This window comes from Panthera tigris, chromosome F2 (genome assembly GCF_018350195.1).
Source record: "Panthera tigris isolate Pti1 chromosome F2, P.tigris_Pti1_mat1.1, whole genome shotgun sequence".
Classification (NCBI taxonomy): domain Eukaryota; kingdom Metazoa; phylum Chordata; class Mammalia; order Carnivora; family Felidae; genus Panthera; species Panthera tigris.
In genome coordinates this window covers 1,337,343-1,356,060 of record NC_056676.1, presented here as the reverse complement: position 1 = coordinate 1,356,060, position 18,718 = coordinate 1,337,343, and the positions used below count along the sequence as shown (strand labels likewise).

The window sequence follows — 18,718 nt, the reverse complement described above, 5'->3', positions numbered from 1 at the left end:
CTCCACCCAGGGTTGGGCTGATTCCTCCCCACTGCAACGAAGTCTTTCCCCCAGAGCCCCGTCCCCCCTCCCCCCAAGGGCTGGTGCCAATAGCTGTAAGGAGCCCACCACCCCTTTCCCTAAGTATACCCATCCCTTCAAGATCGGTCAAGGGAAGGTACTGGAGCCCCTGGGTAGGGACAGAAGGGAGAGATCAACCATAAAAGAATACTTAAAAGGTGATAGGGGCGCCTGGGTGGCTCAGTCAGTTAAGCGGCTGACTTCGGCTCAGGTCATGATCTCACAGTCCGTGAGTTCGAGCCCCGCATCGGGCTCTGTGCTGACAGCTCAGAGCCTGGAGCCTGTTTCGGATTCTGTGTCTCCCTCTCTCTGACCCTCCCCTGTTCATGCTCTGTCTCTCCCCGTCTCAAAAATAAATAAAACGTTAAAAAAAATTAAAAAAAAAAAAAAAAAAAAAAAAGGTGAGAGTTTGTAAATAGTCTAGTCCATGACGTTGGGGCAGAGTCTGTTTCTACTTCTAAATGATTTTTTTTAATCCCTAACTGTGCAAGCTCTGTGCTTTTAAGAGTGTGGGAAATGGCTTGAGAAGGGTGGCCCCCACTCTAAGAAGCCTGTTGTGTTTAGTTTCAATAAGATTATTTGTAGACCCTGCAAAAAAAAAAAAAAGGCCTCTAAATATCATTCCAAGGTTAACATTTTAATGCTATTTAACCATTCATTTGGACCTATCATTTTCTTTGCATTCTGTATTAGTGAATGTTGATCCTACATTATAAAAAGAAGGCCTACTCATACAACAATTTAGGTTTTTCATGGATTATTTATTATAATCCTATTTCCATATAAGACTTCAGCTTATGGTGGTTTTGTAAGAATGCCTGTGAGGATTGACATCAACTTTAAATACAACAGAACTTATATCATAGGGATTTCTTTTATGACTTCTAAAGCACTATCATGAATTTCCATGAATAGAGTGTTTATTAAAGCTTTTTTTCTTGATGAAAAATTATACCAGGTAACCCAGTATTACTTAATCATTTATTTAGGAAAAAGTTTACAGATTAGGATAAAGTAGAAATTAACCTAGAACCTAACCATTTCCAACCATCTTATTTTTTTTTGTCTTATGGGAGCCATGAGAACAAGCCTCTGGAAGGAATGACACTTGAGAGTTTTAACAGGGAGAAAGGCTCTGGTCCTTCATTACCTTACACTGAATGATATGCCCTGGCTAAGTTTTATCTCATATTGCAAAAACCTCAAGCATATTCCCTGATTCCCTTAGGAAATCCAGCACTGACATCCTGTGATATACATAAATACAGATTAAAAATCCTGGTGCTATAATAATGGCACTTACAATAACTTTTACTGTACGTTTGTCAATTGGCACAGAAATTTTACTTATAATGTTAAACAAGCGAAAACACACACTTCACTATGAAAACTGAATCCAGGTTAGAAAATTTTTATGGAGCCAAAAAGATGACTTTAAGGAATCTATTTCCACTGACGGCAGCAGTGGCAGCTGACTGGCCCCTATGCTGTACACATATGCAAGCAAGTGCAACGACCAAGTGCAGACAAGCCACAAACAGCGCTGTCCCGGAGAGCTTCAGAGCAAGCGGACGGTTTTGCCAGTTACTGTCAAGAAGTCGTCATCAGCCAAGGCACGCAGGGCTTCTTCAAACATATCTTTGGTAATCGCCTTTGGGGAAGAGATGAAAACAATTATTTTACATGTCAAGTACTCCTTACCTGTAGAGATACAATGATTTCAATTTTTTTTAATGTCTTTTATTTATTTATTCATTCATTCATTCATTTATTTATTTTTAATGTTTATTTTTGAGGGAGACAAAGACAGAATGCGAGTGGGTTAGGAGCAGAGAGAGAGGGGGGCGCCTGGGTGGCTCAGTCGATTAAGTGTCCGACTTCAGCTCAGGTCACGATCTCGCGGTCCGTGAGTTCGAGCCCCGCGTCGGGCTCTGGGCTGATGGCTCAGAGCCTGGAGCCTTCTTCCGATTCTGTGCCTCCCTCTCTCTCTGCCCCTCCCCCGTTCATGCTCTGTCTCTCTCTGTCTCAAAAATAAATTAACGTTAAAAAAAAAAAAATTTAATAAAAAAAACAAAAAGAAAAAAAAAGACAAAAAGAAAAAGGAGCAGAGAGAGAGGGAGACACAGAATCCGAAGCAGGCTCCAGGCTCTGAGCTGTCAGCACAGAGCCCGATGTGGGGCTCGAACTCACAAGCCATGAGATCATGACCTGAGCCGAAGTCGGACGCTCAACCGACTGAGCCACCCAGGTGCCCCTTAAATGTTTATTTTTGAGAGAGAGGGAGAGATTGAGTGGGGGAGGGGCAGAGAGGGAGACACAGAATCCAAAGCAGGCTCCAGGCTCTAAACTGTCAGCATAAAGCTTGACGCGGGGCTTGAACTCTTGAGCCCTGAGATCATGACCTGAGTCAAAGTCGGACGCTTATCTGATTGAGCCACCAGGAACCCCTACAATGATTTTAATGTTGAAGAATTACTAGTCTCTTTCCTTTCTGATGGTTGTATACATTCCTTAAGTTCTTTTTTCTTTTTTTAAAATTTTAAAAAAAATTTTACTTTTTGAGAGGCAGAGCGAGCAGGGAAGGGGCAGAGAGAGAGGGAGAAAATCCCAAGCAGGCTCCACGAACCATGAGATCATGACCTGAGCCAAAACCAAGAGTCCGATGCTTAACCAACCGAGCCACCCAGGTGCCCCTACATTCCTTAGGTTCTAACTCAGGATGGGCAACTATTTCCTGTAGAGGGCCAGATGGCAATACACAGGCTTGACATCTGCCCATATAATGTAGAAATTACTCAACTCTGCCCCTGTGGTGCCAATGTAGCCGAAGATACACAAGTGAAGAAGCATGATGAGAGCAGGCAAAGGGCTGGACTTGGACCCTGGAGTTCTTTTCACTGGACAACTCAACTCTACTTACATCAGGGAACCTGAGCATTTCATCATTAAATTAAGATGCAAGGCTGTTAACACTATGTACAATAGCAAAACACTGCAAACATCCTAAATGTCCGACAACTGGTTAAGTAAACGATGGAATAGGCAAAAATTTTATGATTATTTCTTGATGGGTTTATGGATGGTTTTACTTTTTAAAATATCATATCTACATTTAAGAAAAAAAGTTAAAAAAAACCCTAAAAGCAGTATTAAAGAAAAAAAAAGAAAAACTCTATTAAGCAAAAAATTAAACACTTACTATGTCAGATTGTCCACGGATATCTTCAAAAAGTTGCTGATATTTTAGAGCTGGTGTTTTGCCCTTAGACAAAATAAGTCTTTTCAATGCTTCAGCTAATTCTTCTTTCCGTTTACGAGAGGTGGCACTCATTCCTGATTTAAAAGAAATTAATGAAAATATTTCTGCTACAGGGAAGTGAAATATTTCAAATTTCCATAAGTATTTTAGTAGTATTGCCACAAAAAGGTTAGGGGACAGCTGGGTGAATGCCAAAATATATTCAACATTGTGAGTTCTGAATTCTCCGTTGTTTCCAATTTTCTATAAGTGAGTAGCCGCTAGTTTCCACTAAAACACAGTCCATATAATCTGAAAGGCAAGCAGTGCTCATTAAGAAACGAATTACTTCTTTAAAATGGGCTAACACAGGTGCCTACAGAACAGAATCCCTGTGAAATTAGATACAACACTGTGTGCATGCACATGTGCTAGTGCATTTTTTTCTCAGAAGTTAGCGTATATTTTTCTCACAATTTCTAATACATTCTCAAAGAGGCCCTGATCTGAAAAAGGTTAAGAACCCCTGCTGCTTCGAGCAATTTGTTAGCTCAAATGTGAAATACTAATTACGTGTACGCTCAGTGCACACAGACCTGTAGTTAGAATGGAGATGTCCACAATGCCCGTCCGGGGGTCGGTGGCAGACTGCTTTAGAGCTTCCCGATGGAGGCGCTTTGCTTCTTCAACATCAATTGCTTCAACTTTGTTTGAAAATCGTACTTTAGCATGGGCTTCTGCTAACCGAATTAATGACTCCAGCTGTCGAGGGTATGCGGAAACCATTCCTCGGCTGCTGCCAATCTTTCTCATGTCTACGTAAGCCTAGTGTAGACAGGAAAAAAAACCCCAAAACTCCTTTTAACAGTAAAATTACTTTCGTGGTTGAACTTTGAGCAGTTAATATTCTGTTAAATAAACTACCAGCTGCCAGGTGCAGCACCGAGGGGAATTAAAGTCAGATCTAGCCATGGCCCTTGAAGCTAGCTCAGCAAAAAGGTGGTATCTGATGTAGCTGTGAAGGGTGAAGAATGGGAGCGGGCGGTGGGGTGCCTAAGGGTTGGCACTCAGGGGACACAGTGTACTGGGGGTAAAGCGCAGGCCACAATTACAGCAGAGGACTAATCAGGGTGCCTGTCTGAAAAAGATGCTCAAGGCACCTTCTCTGATTTACACCCCTGCTGAGGGTTCGTTTAATGAGCAAGGCGGGCAGACTACTGGGATAATGTTACAAAGGTGAGTCGTATTAAACTCACATTTTTATGACATAATTTTATTTCTTTTTGAGCAACCCTCAAGTATATGATACAAATGGAAAATTATGCATCGCTTATAACTTTCATTGAAGCATTTTTCGGGGGTTTAGGATATACAGCCCATCAAAGCACGAGGAACCTTCCTAATATCATAAATAACTTATCTATCATTATGCATTGTATACATGTGAAAGGACACCGAAAAGTGAACATCAGATACTTGCAATTCATTTTATGTTTTAGAAACAAGCAAATGGAAGCTCAGAGAAATTAGATGACTTCTCCAGAGTTACAAAGTCAGTAAGCAGCATCTCTTGTACTTCAAATCAGGTATTCTGATCTTAAATTCAATGTGCTCACAAATATTTAATTACAGAAAGGTTTTACAACATATACAAATGAATCCTTTCCCCCCTTTTACCTTTAGAAAAGTTCATTTTGCAACACAGGAGAAAAAATGAGTTCTAGAGAATAGTACGTCATTAACTAAATTACTGTTTTAAAGGGGATGACCAGCCAATTCCATTGATGCAACCGGCTACCAGCTCAACAGACACATTTTCAGGGTTTTAACAGGGACCTGTGTTACCTCGATGAGAGCCTGGCTGGCTTCCTGGCTCAGCCGAGGCACGACCGCTCCGTGGGCGTAAGCGATGTAGTCCTTCAGCACTGCCATGTCCGTGAACTCCTCTCCCACTTGTTCCTCACTCTGGTAGTACAGAGACACAAGATGGTGAGCCAGACGCCTGTCGTATGCTTCGTCCTGAGGGTCCAGCATGAGGAAGATCAAATCAAACCTGAGAAAATATGGTGAAAAAAACCTGTTTTCCTGCTCGGGACACCAACGTACCCACAAATTTAAATTTGCTCCTGAGCCACGTAGACACGCAGAGCGTGTGCGCGTGTAGTCAGGGTTGCCAAGGGACAGTTAAGGGTCTGCCGTCCCGTGGTCCGGTGAGCCTTCAGTTCAACCCCTTCTCCCTGTTCTGGCCCCAGCAGGTGCCTGTTCTTCTGGCCCTTAGCTCTGCCCAGGAAAAGGCCTGTCACCAAATGGCCGAGTCAAAGAAGTACGATTCCTCCAAGGGAAATGTTATGGTAATTTGGAAGACTGGAAGATTTAAAGGAAAATGCAAAACAAACAGAACAAAACAACTTTGGTTAGAAAAAGAAGTCTAGGGGCACCTGGGTGGCTCAGTTGGTTAAAGGTCCGACTCCCGATTTTGGCTGAGGTCATAATCTCACAATTTGTGGGTTCAAGCCCCACATCGGGCTCTGCACTGACAGTACAGGGCTTGCTTGGGATTTTCTCTCCTCTTGTACCCTTCCCCCAAATAAATAAATAAACTTAAAAAAAAAAAAAAGTTGAGTAATTAAAATCTCAAAATCCATTTATGAAATACATCAATACTTGTAGTAATGGGGTTGAGAAAAAGCATGGACCACAGAACTCCACTTTCACAAATTTAATTTTTCAGAACCTTATCTGTCATGTGAAGCACCGTTCCCTGTACTTAATATTCTATAGTGGCTTTAAGACTGAGATGAGCAGTGACTGATGGACAGGTATGTTGAGTGACGTCAAGGTGAAATGTCCCAACAGTTTCAATGTTAAGATGCCACTCACAGCAGAGTAGAGAAGCACAGTCCTTGCCACGAAAACCCTGACCAACCATATTAGAAAACTTTGCATTAGAATGAAGAATTTGATACTAGTAGCTGCTGAATGCTATTATTATTATTATTATTACTATTATTATTGTTATTTATTTAGAGAGAGAGTATACACAAAGGTGGGGAGAGGGGCACAGGGACAGGAAAGAGAATCCTAAGCAGGCTCCATGCTCAGTGCAGAGCCCAATGCGGGGCTCGATCCCATGACCCTGGGATCATGACCTGAACTGAAATCAAGAGTTGGACGCTTCACCGACTGAGCCACCCAGGCGCCCCCTATTATTTTATCTCACCCTGAAACTTCTACAAATGAGCAAAGTAAGGACATCTCTTTTATGTTCTCATACCTTGATAATAATGTGTGAGGCAGCTGGATATTTTCAATGGTAGTTTTTTTAGGATTCCATTGAGACTCAATAGGATTTGCTGCTGCCAGGATAGACGTGCGTGCATTGAGCTGGCAAATAATCCCAGCCTATCAGAGAAGACAGTGCAGTTAGAAGCTTCACCCTAACGCTGGCAGGAACAGTGTGAGCGATCTTCCGCTGGCACGCCCTCTGCCATGTATCCACTGTCACCAACAGCCATGCAACAGCACCTTGTAAGGGTGACGTCAGCAGATCCACCTGGGACAATCCCATCCTCAGACTCACGCCAAGAACGGAGTTTTAGATAAATGCAAGCCGTAACTGCATTTTTGTCACAAACTAAACCCCTTGCAGGACATTTTGGACAAACTCAAGTTCTACGAATTCCACACATTAGTGAGCCAGTACAGCAAACAAAAGATGATCTTGCGGAAAATACTTTTTCAAAAGCATTTAGCTGACACCTAGCAGGAAAAGTACTGGAAAGTATTCACGAGTTTCCCAAAGTTCTAGATTTCTAAGTGTACCCACGTTAAGCATGCAGAACAGGCCTCACCTTTGCAATGGAAAGAGTCTGCTGTTCCATGACTTCGTGTAGTACTGATCTCGTACTTTCATTCATCTTGTCAAACTCATCAATACAGCAGATACCATTGTCACTCAGGACAAGGGCACCAGTCTGCAAGACAAGCTGCCTCGTCTCAGGGTCTTTCATCACGTACGCGGTGAGGCCAACTGCACTGGAGCCTTTCCCAGACGTGTACTGGCCCCTGGGGACCAGATTGTACACATACTGCAGCAGCTGAGACTTGCTGGTACCAGGGTCACCACACAGCAGGATGTTGATCTCAGCACGAAATTTGCCTCTGCCTGTGTGACTAAAATCCTTTCTTGTTCCACCAAAGAGCTGAAGCAAGATTCCCTAAACAAACATGTTAAACATTCACTTACTACATAGTAACTGAGATCCAGTATAAGCGTTAGTGGGATTTTCTTACTCTGTGAATACAAAAATTACAAGTAAGAAATTAAAGGAAGGTGGAAACGACACAACGGTGCTTTAAATGATCACTAACCAATTCGTATAGAAGCACACACCACTGTGCCAGAATAGTGGCCATGCAAATCCCTATTCTGACCCCATCTGGTTATGTGGAGAAACATCCAAGTTCAACATAGATATGAGGAAATGGACAATGATGCTGTGATTCTTGTCGACCAATAACTAAATCAGACTGCGAGCACCTGCTCTGTGGAACAGGCAACAACTCTTATCCTTTATGGGCTGGGGGGCAGGGGGGATGTTTATACCTTTTGATCTCAAAGAACTACAAATCCTGATCAAAGTTAAAAATCCATTGTTACCTTCTTTATATCTTCGTGTTCATAAATGCTTGGAGCCAAGGCTGAAGCAAGTCTCTCATAAATGTCTGGTTTTCTGGAAAGTTCCTTAAGCAACTCCACACGCTTCTCTGAAAACAGTTTCTGCTCTGCTTCTTCATCAAGGCCATGTAGACGTTTTGCATCAGTTTTCCGATAGTGAATGACATCAATGTGGGTTTTGTAGACAGACTTCACATTACTCACACGTGAGTTGACTCGAATAGGAACAGCTCGGTAGATGCCTGAGGACACAACCAAGACACCTGCTTTTATCTTCTCCTCAATGGCTCATAAACCAGCGTGGACAACAGGGAGCACTGCAGAGATCTGACGGCTGGCAGGGGAAGTGAGCCTCCACGCACACTGCCTTCGCGGCCCTCCTAGAATCAAGGGCTCAGGCCTTTGCTACAAAGCTCCCCACTGAAGGGGGCAAGGCAAGTTGGGAAGAACACAGGTTTTTGAAAAAAGCAGACCCAAAAATGTGTTCATCTGTGACTGTTAGCTCTATGACCTTGAGCACCTATCTGAGTATAACCACTGCATACAATCATCCTGAGATTAAATGAAATTATTTTGCTTTTAACACAATGCTGGCTGATGGCTGTGTTCTGTAAATAGTATTCTGAAATAGTTATTTTCATTTCTCTTAAGCTTAGTGTACTGAATCTGCTTAATAATTATTTGACAAAGTACTATTATTTAGAACAAAGTCCTAAAATCCTGTACCAAAAATTTGGAAAGAAAGGAAATCCTAAAAGCTCTTTTACAAATTACTCAAAAATTACTTAGACATGACAGCCTACGGAGTCAAAGGTGAAGATATGATAAAGGAAAAATAAAAGTGTTTCTAGGTGAATGGCCATGCCCCAGTGTGCTTCTTAAATATAATTTAAGAACATGAGAGGTAAATGAACAATCAGCGCTTCAAACATACCAACTCATTTGTTCTTTAAGAAGTGTTTCCCAGGGTGCCTGGGTGGCTCAGTTGGTTAAGGATCCAACTACAGCTCAGGTCATGATCTCATGGTTTGTGAGTTTGAGCCCCGTGTCAGGCTCTGTGCTGACAGCTCAGAGCCTGGAGCCTGCTTCGGATTCTGGGACTCCCTCTCTCTGCCCCTCCCTCACTTGTGCTCTGTCTCTATCAAAAATAAATAAACGTATTAAAAAAAAAAAAAAAAAAAAAAAAAAAAAAAAAAAAAAAAAAAGAAGTGTTTCCCAACCTGATAGGTCTGTTTATGTTTCTTGACTTTCAGGCTAGAAGGCTTGGACTCCGGGACAATCCACTTTCCTGCTGCTTGAGGAGCAAGCATCTGTGCCCTCTACTAACAGCCTTCACGACAAGCCTCCATAGATTGCTGGTCCTTCTGTTTATTAGCAGGTCACATGATTCGTTTTCAAGACGTAAAAACCAATTTAAATGCAGTATTCTGAGACTACACACCCTTCTTCAGGCAAGCCAGATTAGGGATGGATGATGATTTAAAGTGGTCTAGTTATCTCTACTGGTGCTTGCAGGGATTCACTGCCTTAGAACAGCACAAACAATACTTACTTTACATTCATACGGTGCTTTCCACAGAACCCCCCCCCCCCAATACGTTCACCTGTATCATCACATTAATTCCACTTGGCGGTTGAGGAAATTAAAATAGCAGACTAAATACTTTACCAAAGATTTCAAAGCAGTAGGGGCAGAACTAGTCGTCCACATTGTTAACAGGTTGCCAGGGACAATGCTGGGCTTCATACCCGGAGACAAGGGATGAGAAGTCCTAACTCACTGAACACAACCAAGAGGCTGCCCTGGGAGCCACGGCCACTCCCTGGACTTAGTCCCCTCACTGCCCTCAATGAAGAACTGTGCTTCCTGTCCAAACACACCCCCTTTGAGAAACCAGGCGCTCATGCTGCTCGGAAGCAGAGAAAAACTGGCATGTGTGCGTGGCGCAGTGACACGGCACTCTCGTGGCCAGAAGAGGGGAGGAGCCCCGTGCCACAAATTAGAACCTCAGCTACAGTGATCTGCAAGTCTCAGAGTCCACTCCCTCCAAAAATACCACGTGACTCGCGCGTGGAAGCAAAGTGCTCTGACCCATTCTTCTCTATGACAGGTGAGTGTTAACCCTTGGCTGTGCATTTGGGAAATAAGTAGCAAATTACTTAAAATTCCAGAGTTGGTGAGTGCCGCTTCCTGGACCTGCTCGTATGATTTCAATCTTAGCAACACCAGCCTTGTCTGAGCCGTTTTCTCAAGACACCAACACTATCAAGTCAAAATACACTCACAGCTCTGGAACACAGAGATGTCAAAAGCAAGCAACTGCAAGGACAATGACTGGAAAGGTTCTATCCTGCTAGGTAGAAAGGTGATTAAAGCATGACTCATTTCCTCAAGACTCGAATGACTCCTGCAGGCAGGACCAAGCCAGAGGACTAAAAAGTGTCAAAAAAACAAAAACAAAAAAAACAAGACTTCTCTCATTAATACAATTTACGTTCTTACCTGTAACGTTCACTCTGTCTCCAGGCTGAACCTTGTCAACAAGATCATTGTGAGCAAAAAGGATGACAGTGTGAGGCGTCTGCCCTGCAGGCATATCTTCAGGAGACTCTTGAAGTTTGATCTGAAAGAGCAGTGGAAACCGAAATCTCAACAAATGACAAGCATGATTTGCACAAAACTGCCAGTCTTACTTAGAGATAACTACTTTTGATGTTTACCGTGTTTGTTTTTAAAACACCATTCTTTGCTTTTATCTCCAGATAGCTAACATTTTCTTAAAAGCTTTTCATGTGACACGATCACATTTTTGGAAGGATATTGTTTATTTACACATTACCCTAATTGGGGGAAGCGTCTGGTGACTTGTCACTATTTTTTTTTTTTTTTGCCATTTCAAGGTTGTAGTCGATATTTCTTGGTTTAAGTGTCTGCCTATATTTCTAGTTATGTTTTGAGAAATTACTTCTAATAGATTTCCTAGGTGGAGAAGTACACTTTTCAGATTCATGGTTAAGCACTTCTGTGCATCTCTCCTAGTCACAAATACTTGCCTAGTTACTCATCTAAGAGGTATTGGCTGAGTACCTGCCATGTGCTGGACCCTGGTTCTAGGTACTGGAGACTGCAGTGAGTGAAGTTCCCTCCCTCAGAGTGGAGGACAGACAATACACAAACACACAAGTGAGTACGTAACATCTGACAGTGACAAATCCAACAGACAGAAGAAAATACAGAGTAAGGAGCACAGGTGGTGGGGGTGAAGAGATGCTTTTTGTAAAGCAAGGCTAGGGAAGGCCTTTCTCAGATCAAGCAACCTCTAGGCAGAGGTGTAAGGATGTTAGAGAGGAAGCCACGTGTTCTGAATCGTAAGAACATTCACTGCAAAGGTCCTGAGGCAAACTTATGCTTGGCTGAGGAAGGAAATGGTTGTATAAGGAAATGGTTGAGACGCTGTCATTGAGGTCTGTGGGTACAAAAAGTGTGTTGTGGTGATGTGGGGCCACATAGTTTAGAGGCTACTCTCAGACATTAAAGGTTTTATCTCAAGTCAGTTTGGGAATCTTTAAAGCATTCTAATAATACTACTCTAAAGCACCTAGAGAGCAGGGTTGCCAAATTTTTATCTCCAACTCAGCACCACGCTGGCATTGAGTTGAGGTATATTTGCTTATATTAGATAAAGATTTACCAATATTCACCAACATTAAACATTTCTATCTTAACTTTCAATTCTTTGGTTAGTAAAAAGTTGAACACTTTTTCACATTTGCTAATATTTTTCTCACTGACTCCCCATACAGGAAATTACCTTTTGTAGTATTTTGAACACATTCTCTACTTAAATTTTTAAAAGTTGTTTAAATATTGTAACAACAACAACAAAAAAACAGTCCTTGACCCTGTGTGTGCCTTTACACCATCATAATGGTAGCAAATAAATTATTTTGCCTTTTCCTACTTATTTCTAAGTCATCTTAATAACTTCACCTTAAAATGTCTAGGATTAAAGAGGCAAAAGGCCAAACTTCCTTTATAATAAAATCTGTGAGAAAAACTTTAGAAAACCTGTCAATTCATTCTGTACCACTGGCACAGCCGAAAAATGACAAAATCAAACCAAATAATGTTTACCAATCTTTTAAGAAAGATTTTTTAAGTAACCTGTACACCCAACGTGGGGCTCAAACTTACAACACTGAGATCAAGAGTCACATGCTCTACTGACCGAGCCAGCCACGAGCCCGGTTTTTACTGATCTTGGAACACTGCCATCCCAAAGCTGAAGGCTTAAGTTTCAAGTACCCGGCCCAAAACCCTGTAACAAAATCTAGTGTCAAAGAAGGAATGAAATAGCTGGATTCCATTTAGGAAGCCAGGTTGTAGAGCCTTACTAACGGACGTGTTAAATTTGGCTTTTTGAGGATCCAGAGATGTAGAACAAACATGCCAAAGGGGCCTCCCAGGGCCCCAAGAAAGCACACACCATCTGCTTGTCGGAGAACACCGAGCGATTATGGATCAGTGCCATGCTGTGGGTGGTGTGGCAACGCTCACAGACGGAGGGCTCAGCGATGCGACCACGGTCAATCTCCACCCGGGTTGTGTGGGCGCACACTTGGCACTGGAAGAAAGCTTCTTGCATCTCTGGAATCAGCTGGGATGTCCTGATTACCATGCCACTGATGGCGATGAGCTGGTCGATGTCTGCAAGGGGTTGGGGAGAGAGATCAGCTTGTCCATCAGCCACTGTCCACAGCCCAGCCAGACGTGGTCTTCCCTGAGCTATACGCCTGCCAGGGCAGGTCTGGGCATGCTGTGAAGCCCAGGAGAATGCTACTGGGAGATGCAGAGGTAGCTGGGGATGGCTGGGGTCACAGACAGGTGCTGTGGCCAGGGCACAAATGTTTCACTGGGTACCCTCAGGTCTGGCTTGGGATGCCCTTCTTGTGTTGTCTTCCTTCTTCTCTACTCTGATGGACCTCTGGCCCTATGTCCCAGGGCCCCGTCTCCAACAGGCCTCTACCACGTCCCTGCTCGTCTGCCTCTTGTTCTGCTCCACCTTCCGGTTTTGGATTAGAAGGTTTACACTTTTGCCTCCTTTGTGCCACGGCCCCCCACCTCACTCACTGTATCTGTAGAAGTCCTGCTGTGTCATTTTATGTGAAAAGCATGGGCCCTGGAGCCAGATGATCAGGACTGAGAACCTGTGTGACCTTGAGGATATCCTTAGCCACTCTGTGCCTATCTACAGATGGCAGTGAGGATGGCACCTACCTTATGAAGTTGTTGAAGATTAACAGCCTGCATACATCAAGCTTAATAAGAACGGTACGTTGCAGTAATAAGCACTATAAAACCTAGGCAATCTTTACTGCCATTTATACAAGAAAGCTTTTATACAGAATATTTTTCACTCTTGTTCCTGGTTCCTCTACAATTTGGGCCTTCCCTGGCAAAACTTTTACCCAACTAATTCCCACTGGTGGTTCCAAATGAGTTACACTGTTATCTGTAGTCAATAGAACTCAGCCTATAGTCAGCCACTGCTGGCCGTGTAGATTGTTTTAGCCTTCCAGTACTTACTGATGATTCATGAGGTCTTTCGCACTTGGCCCAGTCCTCCCTTCCACCTACTTACAAATCTTCCTTTCTTGTCTCCCCACCAATCCCTTTACCTTAACAAGTAACCTCTGTAACTAGTTACACAAATAAACGTAGAAGTTAGAACACTTTTGAAATTGAGTATCTGGCAATTCCTCTTCCTCCAAAACTGTGATAATCTTCTATCTTACCCCGAATTCTTCATGTACCAGCGCTCTGCCTCTGGAAACTTAACTGTAGCACTCTTACTCAAACAGTCTCCTACTTCCTTCTGCGTCTCCACTGAATGGCCGATCATAGCAGTGAGGTCAGGAACCAATTTCATGATACACACATATATGTATATATATTCCTTTAATCAATAGTGAACTCCAACACTTGCTTGCTTATTGGCCGTTGTATTTTCTTTTACCGATATTTGTGTCTTTTGCACGTTCACCTACAGGGGTATTTACTCATTCTCCATACTTTATACACCTCAATTTTCACACATGGCAAACACTATATTTGTCCTGTATTTTCACTCCTATGGCCACTGTCCAGCTTAGGACCCTGCTGTTCCACACTGGAGCTACTGTTAACATCTCCTAACTGAATTTCAACATAGCTTGCACACCAGACTGACCCACCATAAACTTCTCAAGAGTGCAAAAGCCTTCTTGCTTTCTCCTAAAAAAGTATCAATGGCTCCCTATTGACTTTGGAGTAAAAATCTGTATTAAATTGGAATTCCAAGTTCTTCAGGACCCAGGCTTTCCAGCCCTCACACAAACATTAACTCCCTGCTTCAGCCAGCATTTGCTATTCATGCTCAGCTCTGGTTCACTTCTGCCTACATCCCCCTTTGTGCTGTATCGTGAATTCCTTCATGCTTGCTTTCCAAATCCTTACCCAAATTTCTCTCTCAACATGAACTCTTTCCACCTGGGCCTAGAACTCCTGCCCTCCCTCAGCTGAGACATCTCCTGCACTGATCTCCTGTTCTACATTTTTCTTTTATTACTTTCCAAACTAGATTTCTTTCTTAAGTTCCAAGGCAGGGATCATATTTTGCATTTGTTTTCTACAGTGATTTTGAAAAAAGTGCTTACTTAGTAACTGTGAAATTATTATATTTGGGCAAGTTCTTCTTAAGACAGACAGTTGTCAAGAGTTATAACATTTTTTATGTAATTTCAGTTAAGTTAAAAAAAGGTACAGTGGGTTCAAAGGTGTATAATTTGGGCAAGTTCTTCTTAAGATAGATGTCAAGAATTATAACATTTTTTATATAATTTCAGTTAAGTTAAAAAAAGGTACAGCGGGTTCAAAGGTGTATAAGGTAAATGAATTTGCCATATAGTCAATTTATAATCCATTATCATCACTATCACATACACCAACTCTTTTAAAGTTCCTTGATAGTGAAATAAGATTTTGTTTATGTGTTTTCTTATTAAAAACGTTACCTTCTGGATTCAGGTTTCTCATATTTTTTGTCTTCAGTGCGTTGAATGGTCTTACTTGAATCTGATGTTCTAAGATTGAGTCAGGGTAACGGTCAAAGAAGATCTCATTGACGGCCATGTCAAAGGTTGGGATAACTTCCTATAATACATAGAAAAAAATACATAGAAACAAAGGTATGTTTATATTTCCATCTTAAAATTAAATACAAAAAATAGACCATTTCATATTGGCAACATAAAAACAAACACATGGCATAATCCAAAAATATCACCTGTATATAATCACAACATGCATTTTACAAAACCTTGGGTACATTGAGACTGAGCTATCTCACCTTTGCATACTCTCATTTGGGTTAAGTGTGACCACGCATATGAAATCTTCACAACGTACTGCCACGTCTTAGGCTTTTAATTAGTAACAAAAGGATTTTAAACTTTTGTGTCTTATTTTTTTCCCCATAACGCTACCAGAATAAATAAATCGTAATTACCGCATTCAAATTTGTTAACATTTGTTTTCCATTTTACAGGTGAAAAATCAGCCTCTGAGAGGCTAGAGAACTTGACCAAAGTCACACAGCTATTATGTAGCAAGATCAAGATATAAAACCAAGTCAGCTTGCCCCAAACCTACAATCATAATCAATATAGCTCAGGGGCGCCTGGGCAGCTCAGCTGGTTAAGCGTTCAACTTTGGCTCAGGTCATGATCTTGCGGTTTATGAGTTGAGCCCTGCATCAGGCTCTGCGCTGATGGCTTGGAGCCTGCTTTGGATTCTGTGTCTCCCCCACTTTCTGCCCCTCTCATGCTCGTGCTCTCTCAATAATAAATAAACGTTAAAAAGAAAAAATCAACATAGCTGATACTTCAATAAAATCTGACCTAAAGCTTATATTGCCAATTAAACTATGACATGCCACTAACAATAATACATATCCCTATTTTGGAAATGTAAAAGTACGAGAAAAATGTTCATCTTAAAGGAGAAGAAACATGATTTTCTTAAGTTTTTGTGCTCTGGAAGCCCATTTTGGAGACCCATGAAATTCAGCTATTAAAACATCCTCTAGATATTCTGGATGTTTACTGTAGTTCATCAAGGTCAAAATCAAATTCTTACCTGTGGGTAGCAGATGAGCTGTCTATATAGATTTTTGTCAAATGATTTTATGTGTTCACAGTTTACATTTAAAAATGGCTCCCCAATGACATTAATCTAGAAAAGAAGACAAGTTATGCTCTGCTAACTGTTTTAAAATACATAATTTGAATTTATAAGACTATTTGATTACCTCCCCAAGTCGCTGCATGTACAGAGGTTCCGTAACATCTATGCCAATATTTTCTTCTTCTTTAGCCAGAGGGTCAATAAAATGCTGAAGGAACCTCTTGATGTAGAGAGAAAAACATGAAATCTGATGCATTTAGGAATAAGCAACTACTCAAAATGCAAAAAATTATGAGCTCATCACTATTTGGAGGCATATGTATTCTTATACAGCCAAGTGTTATGGCTACTTAGATATAGTTCATAAACTCTTTCTCCCAGCACTTTCAGAGGCATATTAAAGTACAGCTTACCTGAAAATTTTCTTTGCATGTTGCTACATTTACATCTGTTCCCCAAATCACAAGCTTTTGGCCTAGAGACTGCTCACTCGCCACTATATCTTCTGTTGCTGGCTATACACAAAAACACGATAGAACAATGTTAATAGGGAATTACCCATCCCATGTCCCCCAAAACCTCTATCGGAAAACCGTACTGTGTACTCACCACATCGGACTGCAAATCCACCTGCAGGCCTTTCCGAGCAGACCCCAGGTCAGGCCTCTGCCTCACAGGCGTGCCTCTAATAGCACTCCTTGGGGTTCCCTCTACCCGAGAGCTGGGAGTGCCATATGTCAGTGGTGAACTAACGTCAAAGTCAAGGGGGATTGCTACAAAAACAAAATTTGACAATCTACAATAAAATTCTGGTAGCCTATCAAATCAAAAACGAGAGCATGTTATTGGTTGATCTAAGTCATCTAAACACAATAGCAAATAACGTTCCTTGCAACCTGAAGTGATGAAGATCCCAGGACTATTAAACCTTCTAGTAAAAAAGCACCAAAACTTTCTTTCTCTGCTCACGAAGCCCTAACACCTACTATCTCTGTACTCTTGCTGAACATACATTAACCACCCGTTAACAAACCAGCACATCTGACCAGCAGAAGCATCATCATATATTAACCACAGTATAACTTAGAACGCCAGAAACACACTTGAAGAATGTATCTGAGCGGGGCTGGAAAATAACGTGTCCTGAGCGGCAGGGCTCTGCAGGTCAGCTCCAGGCGAGGTCGGCATAGGCTGCAGCTCTCCTGTAGAGGTAGAATCTTCGCCTCTACGTCTCTGATACGGTGATGACCTGGCATCCTCACTTCGAGCTTGTGACATACAAAACAGAAAAGATGGCCATTAATTCTCACGTTTGGTCTTCCTCGAGTCCCATCAAATCTTTTGGGAACAAGCAACAAACCAAACAAAAAGGAGACAAATGGGCATGGACATATTTACAAATAAAAAACAGCTTGGCAAGGGTGGAAATGAAGGCCCAGCGCTGCCTGCCTCACAAACAAAGTGCCTGCACACTAGAACTGGCAGAACACCGGGCAAAGGGCTCGCAGTCCGCACATCTTACTCCATGCCAAGACTTAAAGACACCGCTCCGAAACTGAAACCCGCGGGGCCCTGCGCACAGACCAGGGTGGCGGGAAAAGGCCAGAAGAGAAGCCAGGGTAATGCGGCGAGCCGGACCCACGGGAAGGGACTTACGCGTCTGCGCGGGAGTGATTCGCCCGCGCCGGCTGCCGCGGCGGCTCGGGGTGGACGCCGGAGACGACATGGTGCTCGGGGTACCTGCGCAACGAAAAGGGAGGCTCACGCCGCGTCCGCCTCCGGCCTTCCCCTTCCCCACAGTACAGGCACCCGCGCTGGACACCTCGCCGCACCGCCCCCGCCCTCTAGCTGCTTCTGGGGAAGCGCGGCCACCTTCGAGGTGCGCAGGGGTCCCAGACGCACCCGGAGGCTAGTGTCCCGAAACCGCGGGGGCTGGGCCTAGATTTCGCGCCAGCGGCACTGTCGTCCACGCCCTCGGCCGTGCGCCACCAATCACAGAGGCGCTCATGTATGGCCCCGCCTCCGGGAGACGCCACTGCGCACCTACAGGGGAGATTGAGCAGCCTCCCTCGGCGCCTCACGGCAACAGACTCAAGCCTCGCTCGGTGCCGCCCCCTCCGTTTAGGTGGTCTGACCCCCTACGAGAAGGCGTTTTCGCGGGAAAACTGAGGTGTCCGGCCAGACCAGGTTTACGGAGGGGTTTTTCTACACTGTAATGTTGGCTAAGAATGTTTTTCTGTATCCGTTAGGCACTTAATTTTTAAAGACATTACACATGCATTTTTCACTCTTTATCAAGGGACAACTTTGTCGATCTTGACCCAAGCCTCTAGCTTGTTTTTTCTTTTTCCTGCCTTTGATTGACCCCAAGTGACCAACATTCCGCCCCATTTATTTCGAGGCCAAATTGTTGAATTCCTGTTTCTCCCTAGGCTTCGATGTAAGCGTCCTAAGTGTATTGTGTGTAACACATTCGTTGGCCTTCTAATATCTTAATTCACATCTAAGCGGCTCTTCT

General features: G+C 42.9%; 1 protein-coding gene across 2 annotated transcripts; it reads right to left on the bottom strand.

Annotated features, from left to right (window-relative positions):
* Nucleotides 1–1,027: 1,027 nt before the first annotated feature.
* MCM4 (minichromosome maintenance complex component 4) lies at nt 1,028–18,192 on the bottom strand. 2 transcript variants are annotated; one of them, XM_007085579.2, is made up of 17 exons: nt 18,103–18,192; nt 17,857–17,940; nt 17,304–17,468; nt 16,810–16,973; nt 16,614–16,715; nt 16,325–16,420; nt 16,153–16,248; nt 15,030–15,168; nt 12,464–12,684; nt 10,480–10,600; nt 7,959–8,218; nt 7,150–7,515; nt 6,573–6,700; nt 5,144–5,351; nt 3,895–4,123; nt 3,260–3,393; nt 1,028–1,711 (listed from the first exon to the last, which is right to left on the bottom strand). In XM_007085579.2, exons 2-17 carry the CDS (start codon nt 17,924–17,926, stop codon nt 1,619–1,621), a joined length of 2,592 nt encoding a protein of 863 aa, XP_007085641.1. In that variant the 5' UTR covers nt 17,927–17,940; nt 18,103–18,192; the 3' UTR covers nt 1,028–1,618. The 2 variants fall into 2 exon arrangements, with proteins under 2 accessions (XP_007085641.1, XP_007085642.1); XM_007085580.3 differs by having other exon boundaries at nt 18,073–18,132.
* Between the last annotated feature and the right edge of the window lie 526 nt (nt 18,193–18,718).